The sequence below is a fragment of the Bos mutus genome, chromosome 10, assembly GCF_027580195.1.
Source record: "Bos mutus isolate GX-2022 chromosome 10, NWIPB_WYAK_1.1, whole genome shotgun sequence".
In the NCBI taxonomy this organism is placed as follows: Eukaryota; Metazoa; Chordata; class Mammalia; order Artiodactyla; family Bovidae; genus Bos; species Bos mutus.
Genome location: NC_091626.1, coordinates 9,588,116 through 9,600,887, shown reverse-complemented (window position 1 = coordinate 9,600,887; position 12,772 = coordinate 9,588,116). Strand labels below are relative to the sequence as shown.

Below are 12,772 nucleotides of genomic sequence, written 5' to 3'. Positions count from 1 at the left end.
GATTGTTTTGATGCACACAGTCAAAGGCTTTGATGTAGTCAATAAAGCAGAAGTAGATGTTTTTCTGGAACTCTCTTGCTTTTTCTATGATCCAATGGATGTTGGCAATTTGATCTCTGGTTCCTCTGCCTTTTCTAAAACCAGCTTGAACATCTGGAAGTTCATGGTTCTCGTACTGTTGAAGCCTGGCTTGGAGAATTTTGAGCATTCCTTTACTAGCATGTGAGATGAGTGCAATTGTGCATTAGTTTGAACATTCTTTGGCATTGCCCTTCTTTGGGACTGGAATGAAAACTGACCTTTTCCAGTCCTGTGGCCACTGCTGAGTTTTCCAAATTTACTGGCATATTGAGTGCAGCATTTTCACAGCATCATCTTTGAGGATTTGAAATAGCTCCGCTGGAATTCCATCACATCCACTAGCTTTGTTCATAGTGATGCTTCTTAAGTCCCAATTGACTTAATATTCCAGGATGTCTGGCTCTAGGTGAGTGATCACACCATTGGGTTATCTGTGTCATGAAGATCTTTTTTGGACAGTTCTTCTGTGTATTCTTGCCACCTCTTCTTAATATCTTCTGCTTCTGTTAGGTCCATACCATTTCTGTCCTTTATTGAGCCCAGCTTTGCATGAAATGTTCTGTTGGTATCTCTAATGTTCTCGAAGAGATCTCTAGTCTTTCCCATTCTGTTGTTTTCCTCTATTTCTTTGCATTGATCACTGAGGAAGGCTTTCTTATCTCTCCTTGCTATGGCTTCCCTGATAGCTCAGTTGGTAAAGAATCCACTTGCAATGCAGGAGACCCCAGTTTGATTCCTGGGTTAGTAAGATCCCCTGGAGAAAGGATAGGCTACCCACTCCAGTATTCTTAGGCTTACCTTCTGGCTCATCTAGGAAAGAATCTGCCTGCAATGTGGGAGACCTGAGTTCGATCCCTGGGTTGGGAAGATCCCCTGGAGAAGGGAAAGGCTACCCAGTCCACTATTCTGGCCTGGAGAATTCCCTGGACTGTATAGTCGACGGGGTCACAAAAAGTTGGACATGACTGAGCGTCTTTCACTTTCATACGTTAGCTTAGGAAGCAACAATTGTCTCACAGGACAAGTGTTATCTCTTATCTGTGTTTTTTAAGTATGTGTTCCTTACATTTTTATTGTTTGAGTATTAGTTTTCATTCATCTGAGGACGATATTGCTGACAAGATCATTTCTTAATTCAGGGATATATAGGCATAGAGGTTAAGTTTCATTAATATTAACTTCCAGGACATTTTCAAATTCTTTCATATAGTATAAAAATGTTACTGTGTAGTGAATGTCATTCAAAATAGGTTCAGGGTACCTAAAAATAATATTTTTAATTAGTTGATTTATTTTGGATTGAAATATAATTCATTTACAATGTTGTGCTAGTTTCAAGTATACAGCAAAATGATTCAGTTATACATTTTTTTTCAGATCTTTTCTCATATAGGTTAATACAGAATATTGAGTAGAATTTCCTGTGCTATACAATAGGTCCTTGTTGGTTATCTATTTTATATGTAGTTATATATATGTTGTTCCCAAGTTCCTAATTTATCCCTCCGCCTTTCCCCTTTGGCAACCATACATTTTTTTTCCATGTCTGTGAGTCTTTTTCTGTTTTGTAAAATAAGTTCATTTGTATCATTTTTTTAGATTCAACATATATATGATATCATGTATTTTTCTTTCTAAATAATTTAAAAGAAACATTTTTTAGCTATGCAGGCCAATGATATACTCTAGGCACAATCATTTAAAAAATTCATATGGATAAAATCTAAAGCTGAGTCTCATGAAAGACCCTTAACTTTGTTAGGCCTTCTCTTCATAAGCTGGGCATAAAATCATCAGTCTTATAGAAACCTTGCAGGGATTAAATGAGCTCATGATTGTAAAGCCCTAGGCATAGTCTCTGGCACATAGCAAATGCCTAATAAATTATAAATATTAATATTACTTATCTATTATGTATTTGTTACTTTAATTTTTCTCTTTTAAAGGAAGTTTTCTGGGGTTCCCCACTTTCCTGTTTCTTGTGATTAATGGATCCCTTACATTCCTGCTTGTGTTGTTTGGTCGCTAAGTTGTATCCAACTCTTTGTGACCCCATGGACTGTAGCCTACCAGGCTCAGACTCTGTCCATGGGATATCCTAGACAAGAATACTGGAGTGGGTTGCCACTTCCTTCTCCTGCTTAGACTTAGTTTAAATTGTGAATTTGGTGGAGTTGGGCTCCCCTTCCAGCGCACATTATTCCCCCACCTGCCAGCACCCCTTAAAGTCCCTCTTCTTGGAAATTGTGGTCACGGCAAGGTTTCACCACAGCTCCACTGAAGATGTGTCAGATACCGGCTTAAATAGCTCAGTGAAGGCAGCTCAAAGTAGATGAAAAGAACAGGGTTGGGACTCCTGAGATCTTGGTTCAGTGTCTTTGTCTAGGTTAACTCAAACTTCTTTTAGACCCCAAATCCACCTCTATGAATGTTGGGAAGATCGACTTATAAGTGCAAGGGCTTTTGGAGAAGGTTATTCAGACAATAGCTATCAGAAAGCCCCATCTTTCAAACCCTTTACAAAACTGTAGCTGACAGAAGGGTGCCCTAGCCCCCCTCTCTTACCCCAGAAAGAGCTAATTATACTCCTTTTTGAGCTCCCACTGTAATACCTCTATCATAGCATCTGTCTGTGGGCCTTAGACATGCATTAGACATTTTTTTTTTGTTTTAAATTTTCAAAACACTGTGATTTTAACACTCATAGAACAAGCAGAAGTAACACTGAATCACATTTCAAATTGGTATAACTTATTTGTACATGTCATATTTTACCATGTTTCCAGTAATCTCAAACTATTCTTTTTTTCTGCTGATATGTTAAAACACTAAGCAGATGAAATAATTTCAGCACTGAGCATGTTGTAATGTGGAGGGGAAGAGGTCGTATCTCCTGCGGGACCTCCCAGAGGCTGCAAGATCCTGTGGTTTTAGCTCTGAATACCCTATATCTAGTATCTGATACACAGCAGGGGCATGACAACAGTTGAGTAAACAGTTGAAAGAAAATTCTTCAATAGGGACTCAGGAGAACCTCAAAGCTTCAAGATCTAAGTGAATCTCCTGACAGCAAAGATTCAGATTCCATAACAGGAGGTGAGGACTCTATTCAGGGTTTCCCAGAGCTCCAAAATTACACTGTTTAGAGCATGGCCACTCAGCATTGTGTGCATACAAGAATGTGTGCGACTTCTTTTCATTGCAATCATTCACTTCCTATATAGACAGTAACTCTAAAAACACTCCTTGTCATCATATATCCACGATAGCAAGTCTTCTTTTTAAAAAGATTACAAAAATTAAAAAAAAAAAACCTGTTGTAGAATTCTTTCTGTATTTAGACATTCTAACTATAATGAACTTGGTTTGTTTTGACTTGTGTTATCCTGAATTTATCCTACGTAGAATTCAGATGAACCACACTCTTTCTGTGTTTGTTGCTTTGTTTAGCCCCAGTTGTCCCAACTTAAATAACATGGATTCTAGTCTTCTTTGAATTTTTATCTGGCTTCATAATAAAGCCTGTAGTTGTCCCTCACTATCTGCATTACAGTGGAGGGAAAGAATTGGACTTTGGTTTTATAATTCTCTTAATCTTGGCCAGTGGAAGCTTTCTTTAGCTTCCTGTATAGTCAGCAATGTAAAGTTGCAATATCCGTAGAAATCATACTGAGTTAACTTGGACTCATACATGTCTAAGTTCTGAGTCAGTAAAGGAGTGAGTTGGAGAGGCTCTCAGGCAGAGGGGGTGTGAGGACTGCCCCGGCTGCTTCACTGAGAGGTGAAGTGAAAGTGAAAATTGCTCAGTTGTGTCTGACTCTTTGCGACCCCATGGACTATACAATGCATGAAATTCTCCAGACCAGAATACTGGTAGCCTGTCCCTTCTCCAGGGGATCTTCCCAACCCAGGGATCGAACCAGGTCTCCTGCACTGCAGACAGATACTTTACTAGCTGAGGCACAAAGGAAGCTGAGAGGTGAAGGGGCTTATTACACCCAGTCCTAAATGTTTTGTGTGTAGAAAGAGCTCCATAAATCCCAAATGTTGGTAGTGGAGGACATGTTTGGCATGAAAGAGCACTTCCTTTCTTCTTTGACCAGTAAAGAAATCAAAATGATTGTTTCCTTCCTTTTCTTTCAGAGAATAGTTAGTCTAGAACTATTTTGAGAATTTTGTCTTCCACATTATAAATCTAAGTCGTCAGAGATGTGACTTGAATATCACACATTCTTTTCCCCCTTAAGAGATGGACACATACGTGTCGAAGCCTTACCCCCCGCGCCTCACCGGGGCCAGCCATCTCCCTCTGCACCCTCAGTGCTCTTAGCCTCTGACTAGTTTCTCATGTCTGTCTCGTGTCCTTGGCATTCTCGTTGCATAGAGCTGTGTCTCCTTTACTAGCTAAGTGTCTCTGCTGAGGAGTCATGGCTCACCTGTTTGTACGGTTTGGTTACTAATAAATATGAAACTCCTGAAGTTTGCATGATTCCTACTTTTCTCAATGCATAAGAGTGGACTCAAGGTCATCCCTATAGCATTGTCATTCTCACTCGCTTGCACTGCATTGGGAAGAGCCCTGAGTGTGCCCAGGGGACTGCACTAGGCATGAGACTGTCATCTGTCATGTGTTGTGGGAAAGGAGGTGGGGGGAGGTTGAAAATCGCAGCATTAGAGAATAAGCTCTTTAATCAGAATGTCTGTATCTGACTAATTTTGTAGCCCACCCAGGGCTCAGTGTGATGCCTCTCACAGCTCAATATGTTTCCTGCGTGAACTGACAATGCAACCCAGTGGGTTAATACATTCCAGGAACCCTTATTCTGAAGAAGGGGGAAAAAAGTAGATATTTTGGAGTTGCTTTAGCATCATATTTCCAAAAAGTGTATTTCCTTCTTAGGAAAGGCTTATTTCGGGTAGAAATTGAGCCACACCTTGCCCACTGCCCACCAGTCCCACAATCATCAGGCGCAAGGGTACCTTTCATAACCCACCATCACAATACCCGGCCTCGTGTATTTCTGCCCAGGTAGTTCTGGTACAATTATCATAAGTTATTACCCTTAAGTCTCACCTATTCTGAAGCAATACATGGCCGATGCTGTCAACTGAGGACTAAGAAATATTTGTCTAGACGTTTGATCCAATCTGTATTTTTATTTAATGTGTAATTGGCGAGAAAATAGCAAAGACAAATTTAAATGCTTGCATCTCTAACCTTGTCACAGTGTCTGAGCATTCATTCATCATCATTATCTTGGATTCCTGCAGCCAGCAGACTTCATAGGAAAGCAGGCACTGAAACAGATTAAAGCCAAGGGGCTGAAACGGAGGCTGGTCTGCCTCACCTTGGCAACGGACGATGTTGATCCGGAGGGAAATGAAAGCATCTGGTATGATGGCAAGGTGAGTGCTGAAGCCCCATAGCGAGGGGCCACCGCAGTTCTGCAGCAGAAGCTCCTTGTCTGTGTTTCTGTTTACGGTTTTCTGCTAGCTATTTATCTGTTGTTGAGATGACACTGTTTTGGATTCAGAACTGACAGTCAAGAGACAGAGATTACTTAACTGAAAGGAAAATGTGAAATGTTGCCCATTTTGGAAAACATCATGTTCCATATGTTTTAATGAAAGACAATAAACGGCAAGACTTGAATACACTGGTCAGTGAGGAAGGTACGATTTAGAAGGTTAGGAGGTAAAATGACCTATTGACTCGCCACATCCATATCAATGAATACAAGAGTAACATTTTATAAAGAACTTGGTGTTCTGACTTAGCTTCTCTGGGATCTTTCAGAAGGAGGCAATTCTGACCTCAGCATATTAACAGAAAAAAAAATTCAAATGAAAATTTTTATGACAAGGGAGGGTAGAACTTTAGAAAGTAAAGTGGAAATCTTTCAGTTCTTCAGGAGGAGTTAGATCACCTTCTTCTCCCTTTGGGATGCTACATTTCATTCTCTCTCTTGGTAAAGCTAGAGTTAGATAACTTATCAACATAACTTCACTTCCTCCCTCTTTTATGACTATTTATAAAACCCACTTTGGCTCAGCATTTTGCTGTGTTTTACCCGATGTTGCCAGACAGTGTAAAGAATCTGCCTGCAATGTAGAAGATGGGGTTTGATCCTGGGGTCAGGAAGATCCCCTGGAGAAGGAAATAGCAACCCACTGCAGTATTCTTGTCTGGGAAATTCCATGGATGGAGGAGCCTGGTGGGCTACAGTCCATGGGGTTGCAATGAGTTGGACATGTCTTAGTGACTAAACAACAAACAACAACAACAACAAAAAACAACCAGACAGGGGTTATCAGGCAGGGACAATGTGGCAACCAAAGGGCCTTTAAGACTCATCTAATAGCTGTTCTGTATTGAGCAGGGTCTGCTCGGCCAACACTCACAGATTCAGAGATTCTGTGCTAAAGTGTTTTCTCATGCATTGCAGCCTACTTAATATTTGTTTCCATTTTCCCATCAGTTCAGTGACAAAAAGCACTGTTGTGGGGAGAGCCAGTGGAATCAAATCTTAGCTTTCAGTTTACTAAAGAAATGGCGTCTGGGCTAAGGGGTCACTTTGACATGGAGCTAACATGTACAGATTTCCTACTTGTGCTGGATATTTTTCATGTCGTTCCATTTACTTTTATTACTACCCTCTCAGATACATATGATGGTTCCTATTTAAAGATGAGGCTTTGGGATTCAGAGAGGTTAAACAAGTTGCTTGAGGCCACACACTATGACATGTGGCTGGCAGAGTTGATTTCTGACCCAGGTACAGTTGGACTTAAAATTGCTTATCCTCTCTTCTAAGCCATGTTGAATTCCCCCATTTTCTCCCTTCTCTGTCTCTTATGGCCCCTGTATTCTCCTAAACACTTCATTGTATACCCACAGTTCTTGCACATCTCCGTAACAGATGGATGTCATAGTTGATACTATGAAACCAGTAGATCTTTTCTCAGATCTGAAGCTTTTTCTCAAATGCCTCAGCTTTAACTGTGTTGAGTTTGCTCTTCTGTTTGTACCATACTTACTCTTAACTCTCAGTCTCCACTTCCTCTTTCTGTTCCAGATCCCTGGTTCAGTCCTCTTTTCTTAATCTGTTCTTTTTCTGGTTTCAGATTTGCCCATGATCTCCACTTAAAATCCCTCTGCCATCAGCTAACGCATGAGCCTCTCTGTGTCTCGGTGTCCTTATCTGTAAAATGAAGCCACTTAGTGTGATAATGTCTAAAGTTCTTTCTGCCTCTAATTAATTTTTCCCTTGTCACTATATTTCATCCCCCACCTCATCTTTGAATTTGTTCTACATTTTTCACTCTATTCTCATTCAACTTTCTTGGTCTTCTGATATGGTCCATACCCATCCTTCTTCTGGCTGTTTCACTTGGCCATGGAATGAAGGACAGATTATGTTGTAACATTCTGTATGCAACCCCACCACTGACCATGATCCACTGACAGATTTCTAGTCATCTTAAATGTGACCATACCCAAGTTAAAAAAACTGGAATTCTATACCTTAAACTTATACAATGTTATATGTCAATGATAGCACAACAAATCTGGGAAAAAAAAGAAAAACCCTGGAAACCCAAGTTCTATTTTTAAATTTTATTTCCTTTGCCCATTCTGTGCACTGAATTATCTTTTTATATTTTTCATCTTTCCATTACATGCCATATGTTTATAGAGCTGCCAATCCAATTGCAATTTTAGTTATTAATAATATTTCTGAGGGACTCCCCTGGTGGTGGAAATCTCAGGCAAATCTGAAACTAGGGACTTTTCTGGTGGTTAAGACATTGCCTCCCAAGGCAAGGGTTGTGGGTTCGATCCCTGGTCAGAGAGCTAAGATCCCACGTGCTACATGGCCAAAAAAGCAAGACATAAAACAGAAGCAATATTGTGGCAAATTCAAAAAAGCCTTTGCAAAAATATTTTTTAAATACTTCTCTTAAATTTCCTGGTATCAGCGTGTCTGCTCTTTGATGCTTAAATCATTTTATCATGGGGATGACCCTCTTTGACCTACTTTATACTCTAGAATGATATGAAATCTTTTTTTTTATTTTTATTTCCTGACTTTATCTGGACTTATACTACCTTTGGTATTTGATATTATATTCTTGCAGGTAGATATTTGCAATGCTAACAATAGGATTAATTTCTAGCATTGCAAATATAATTAATTTGTTCAACAAATCTGAATGTCTACTAAGTGATAGCAATATTCTAGGTACTAAGGATGCAGCAGTGAACAAAACAAATCAGACAATCACTGCCCCCATGGAGCTTATATTCTAGGGAGGGGAGAGACAAACAATGAACATTAAATAAAATAAATAGCATGTCAGAGGGTGATGAGTACTTTGGGGAAATGTTAAGTCTCGTTGGGAGATGGCAGTGCTGGAGGAACGGATTATGATTTTAAGTAAGGTTTCATTTTTAAAAATCAAGGCATAAGAGTATGCATGCTGCTGCTGCTGCAGCTAGGTCTTTTCAGTCACGTCTGACTCTGTGTGACCCCATAGACAGCAGCCCACCAGGCTCCTCTGTCCCTGGGATTCTCCAGGCAAGAACACTGGAGTGGGTTGCCATTTCCTTCTCCAAGAGTATGCATGAAAAAGGTTTTAATTAGTTAAAAAAAAAAAAAAAAAAACAGCTTTGCTGGGAAGTAAGTTTTGAAGAAAAACTTTTTGATAAGGAAGTTGGGAGAGTTTAGAAAGTTTTCTTTTTCATTATTAATAAACCAAAACACACAGGGATAGCCAAATAAATATATCATCCAATTTAAATCATGTTCACTCTTTCAAAGACTATTTACCATGTTCTCTTCTCTATGTCTGTTACAGGCATCTTTAAGTCTAATAATTAAGAAAAGAATGAGACAAGGCTAAAAATAAATGAAGCTTGAGTTCACAAAGAATATGAGACTCTGTTAGGCAGAGGGTGAAGACAAGTTGTTCTCATGATTCACTGAGCAAAATGAAGCAATGAATTTAATTGAATTTGGAAAATGTTAAAGTAGAATGATATAAAATTTAAGCTAGGGAAAACCTTTCCCTGGAGACATAGTAATAAGATCAAAGGAAAGACCAGAGTTCTAAAATACTCTGAGCTACCAATTCCTGGATTAGACAGAAATTAAGGGAGAAATAAAAGTAATCAAACAGAAGGTGACACATTCGATAAATATTTTAAGAATAGCATTCACAAAATAAACATGCTATTTAAGTTACCAATGCAAAAATAACTGCCAGATGAATTACTGCTGGATTTTAAGAGATCGGGAGACCTGAGGAAATAGGGCACGCAATCTCTGAAGGGGGATTGTGGGTTTTTGATCCAGTGAGTTAGGGAATTTGACCAAGAGATTTGCTTAGGATTCTTCCTGTTTTCTTAAGATGCCCAAGAAAATCAGGTTAACTTTTCCAGAGTTCCAAACGCAGATCTCTGTTTGAGAGATTTGGAAGTGAAACCAAGTTATCAGTATCTTTCAAAAAGCAATGGTTAGAACTCCCAACTACCTTGACCCAAATCCCAGCTTTATATCATGGAACTCTGAGCTAGAGTAGAAAAACTATTTTGAAACATGTGTGTTATTTCAGAAATACCTTAGCAGCTAATAATGTACCAGAGAGAAGCTTTTACTAATGAATGCATTCACTTTATAAATCACCATAATAAGTTCAGAAATTATATGGAGAGCTTCTGATTTGGGGTTTCAGTGAGATAATTAAAAACTGGGGCTGCAGAGATAGGAGCCTGTATTTAATGTCATGAATCTGTAAGCATCTAAAAGACTAGAAATGCTGTGACATGACTGTTGCCTGTTGTAGGCCCTTTGCTGAGGCAGCTAAAACATCACCAGGCTGCTTCCTGCTCATGGATGTTTCCAAGCACCAGCTATACACAACCACTGTGCTAGGCAGTGAGGCTGTAAGGATTAGTGCGACATCGTGTAGCCAGGAGAAGCCGTTTTGAGTTGGGCTATATTTCATATTTTGCTTTTGTTGTCTTAGTTGTAAGATATGTGGCATTTAAATCTGTATTGTAATTTTTTGGCATTTGACTCTTTTTCTTGCATCTAGAGCTAAAGAAGATAAAGTTAACATTGATTTAAGTGCCTAGCAGTTATCAGGAATTGTTAAATGCTCTCTCTATATTCATATGGGCTTCCCTGGTGGCTCAGCTGATAAAGAATCCACCTGCAATGCGGGAGACCTGGGTTCGATCCCTGGGTTGGGAAGATCCCCTGAAGAAGGGCATGGCGACCCATGCTGGTATTCATGCCTGGAGGCTCCCCATGGACAGAGGAGGCTGGTGGGCTACAGTCCATGGGGTCTCAAAGAGTCGGACATGACTGAGCGACTAAGCACAACAACAACAATATTTATATAGAAGATTCACTTTACACTGACTGTTGATATACTAACAGTTTATTTCAGCACTCTTCTGACAGGTCATTTTCTAAATGCTAACAGGAACAGTTGGCTAAGTTTGCTTTAGGATTTTTAGGTTTTTCTCCTTTATATCTATTATTGCCATGCTAGTTTGATGGTAGAGAATTTTTTAAAGTTTAAAATGGAAATATGTCATTCTTCCTATCAAATCACTTGGCATGAAACTGAGCAAAATAAATAGATATATATTCTGAGAAATGATTTTAAACTTTCATTAATCTTCTCAAAAAAGTGAAGTTTTTCTCCTGGTATTATCCTCACAGACGGCATATCATAAAACTGTAAGTTGAACATATCTTTTGAGAGTTTTCATCTAAAGAGGAAGCACACAGTTCAGTTCAGTCACTCAGTCGTGTCTGACTCTTTGCAACCCCATGAACCACAGCATGCCAGGCCTCCCTGTCCATCACCAACTCCCGGAGTCCACCCAAACCCAAGTCCACCGAGTCGGTGATGCTGTCTACCCATCTCATCCTAGCTGTGACCAAGATGCCGAGGACGGTGGGGTCTTGTTTTTCAGGTGGTTGGCAACACGACCTCCGGGAGCTATAGTTACCGCATCCAGAAGAGTCTGGCTTTCGCGTATGTCCCTGTAGAGCTCAGTAAAGTGGGACAACAAGTTGAAGTTGAACTATTGGGCAAAAATTACCCTGCAGTTGTCATACAAGAACCCTTGGTGTTAACAGAACCAACCAGAAGCCGGCTTCAAAAAAAAGGTGGAAAGGACAAAATTTGAAAAGACTTTGAAGAGGCAAATGTATTATGGTTTCAATATGCTTGTACTCAGAATTATAACTGATTGGCTGGGGAATGGGGAAACCAAAGATTTATTTCAAAATCATCAAAATCTAAATTAAGAATTCTAAAACCTTTCTCTTGTTTTCTAAGGAAGGTAGAATAATGGATGAATGATTTACATCGTTTCAAATGAAGATACTTGAAATCAATGTTTTTGTTATCCTATATTGTTGTTTATGAAACTCCATTAGCAAAACATTTAAGCGATTGCTAACACACAACCGAAGTAGAAAACATTATATAATTTTAGAAACATTTGCATATGGTTCTTGTTAGCTGAAAACAAATTATGTTTTACATAAAAACAAATGCAGTATTGATGGATTTACTTCTTTGAGAAATACTCATTGAATAAGGTATCGTTTTAATTTTTCATAACATGTCTAGGAAGAAAACACTAAAATGTAACATTGGTATGTGTAACATTTTTATTCAGCTCCTTGAGATATTTACTTTCTTAATGACCTCCCTGAAGGCAGTTTTATGGGACATCATTATTGTCCTTTCAAAGGTTGTTTTAAACGAGAAATTGCAAAAAAGAACAGAGTCTTCCAAAGGAAGTGGTACTTGTAAACCTTCTGAGATGAAGCTGAAAAATAAATAGATTGTGCCAGGACAAACACAGCCTGAATACTGAACACCTCTCTTTGGGCAAGAATTACTGCAGGTTGACATCACATTGTGCTGTTCTGGACACCATTTCACAAACAGTTGACAAAGCAGGTCAAATAAGAGCTGAGGAGCGGACAGGATTGCCCTTACCACTGTGTATAGCAAGAAAAAAACAAGCCATTTAAAATAACTCTTTGATACGCCTCTTGAAATTATTTGCATTTAGTTGAATAAATCAAAATGTTCAAAAAAATGTAGTTTGTCATTTATCATTTGTCCTGTACACACATTTGCTGCCTAGGATGTTCAATAAATGTGTATTAAAGACAGCTGAATGTGAAGCATGATAAGATTCTGTAGTTAGATTTTAAAATAATTTCTTAACTTGTAAGTTTTGAAAATGTGCCAAATTTACATGTAAATTTTTATAAAAGTAGTCATGTATTGGAACTCTTCAACATGCTATTCATTTATCTTTGGTATTTCCTCTTACATAAGAAATGAAGAAAATCCCTTTGAAAACACACATTTTCTAATTATCAAGAGTATTATCCAGATCCTTTCTCTCAGCTCTGATATAGGTATTTTTCATTCTTTGCCTTTCTGTAGTCTAATTGCTAATTGTGTTAAAACTAATGAAACCTTTGAAAAAATTTAACACTATATCAGTAGTACAATTTAATAGTTACCTAAGTTGTAACTTTTCAGTGATGAATTACTGGAAAATTATTGACATAAAATATTATGATATCAGGCTCTAATCAAAGGAACAGTACCAGGAAGGAGAAGGCAATTGACTATGCAAAAACAA

At 38.7% G+C, this 12,772-nt stretch overlaps 1 protein-coding gene across 1 annotated transcript in view; it reads left to right on the top strand.

Moving 5' to 3' along the window:
- Positions 1 to 12,134, top strand: part of DMGDH (dimethylglycine dehydrogenase) — a 64,450-nt gene extending 52,316 nt beyond the window's left edge. Inside the window, exons 13-14 of the mRNA XM_005909470.3 lie at positions 5,353 to 5,487; positions 11,072 to 12,134. Of these exons, the coding sequence (XP_005909532.2) occupies positions 5,353 to 5,487; positions 11,072 to 11,287 (351 nt within the window). The 3' untranslated portion in view covers positions 11,288 to 12,134. The remainder of the gene's footprint in view (positions 1 to 5,352; positions 5,488 to 11,071) is intronic.
- The last annotated feature ends 638 nt before the right edge of the window (positions 12,135 to 12,772 follow it).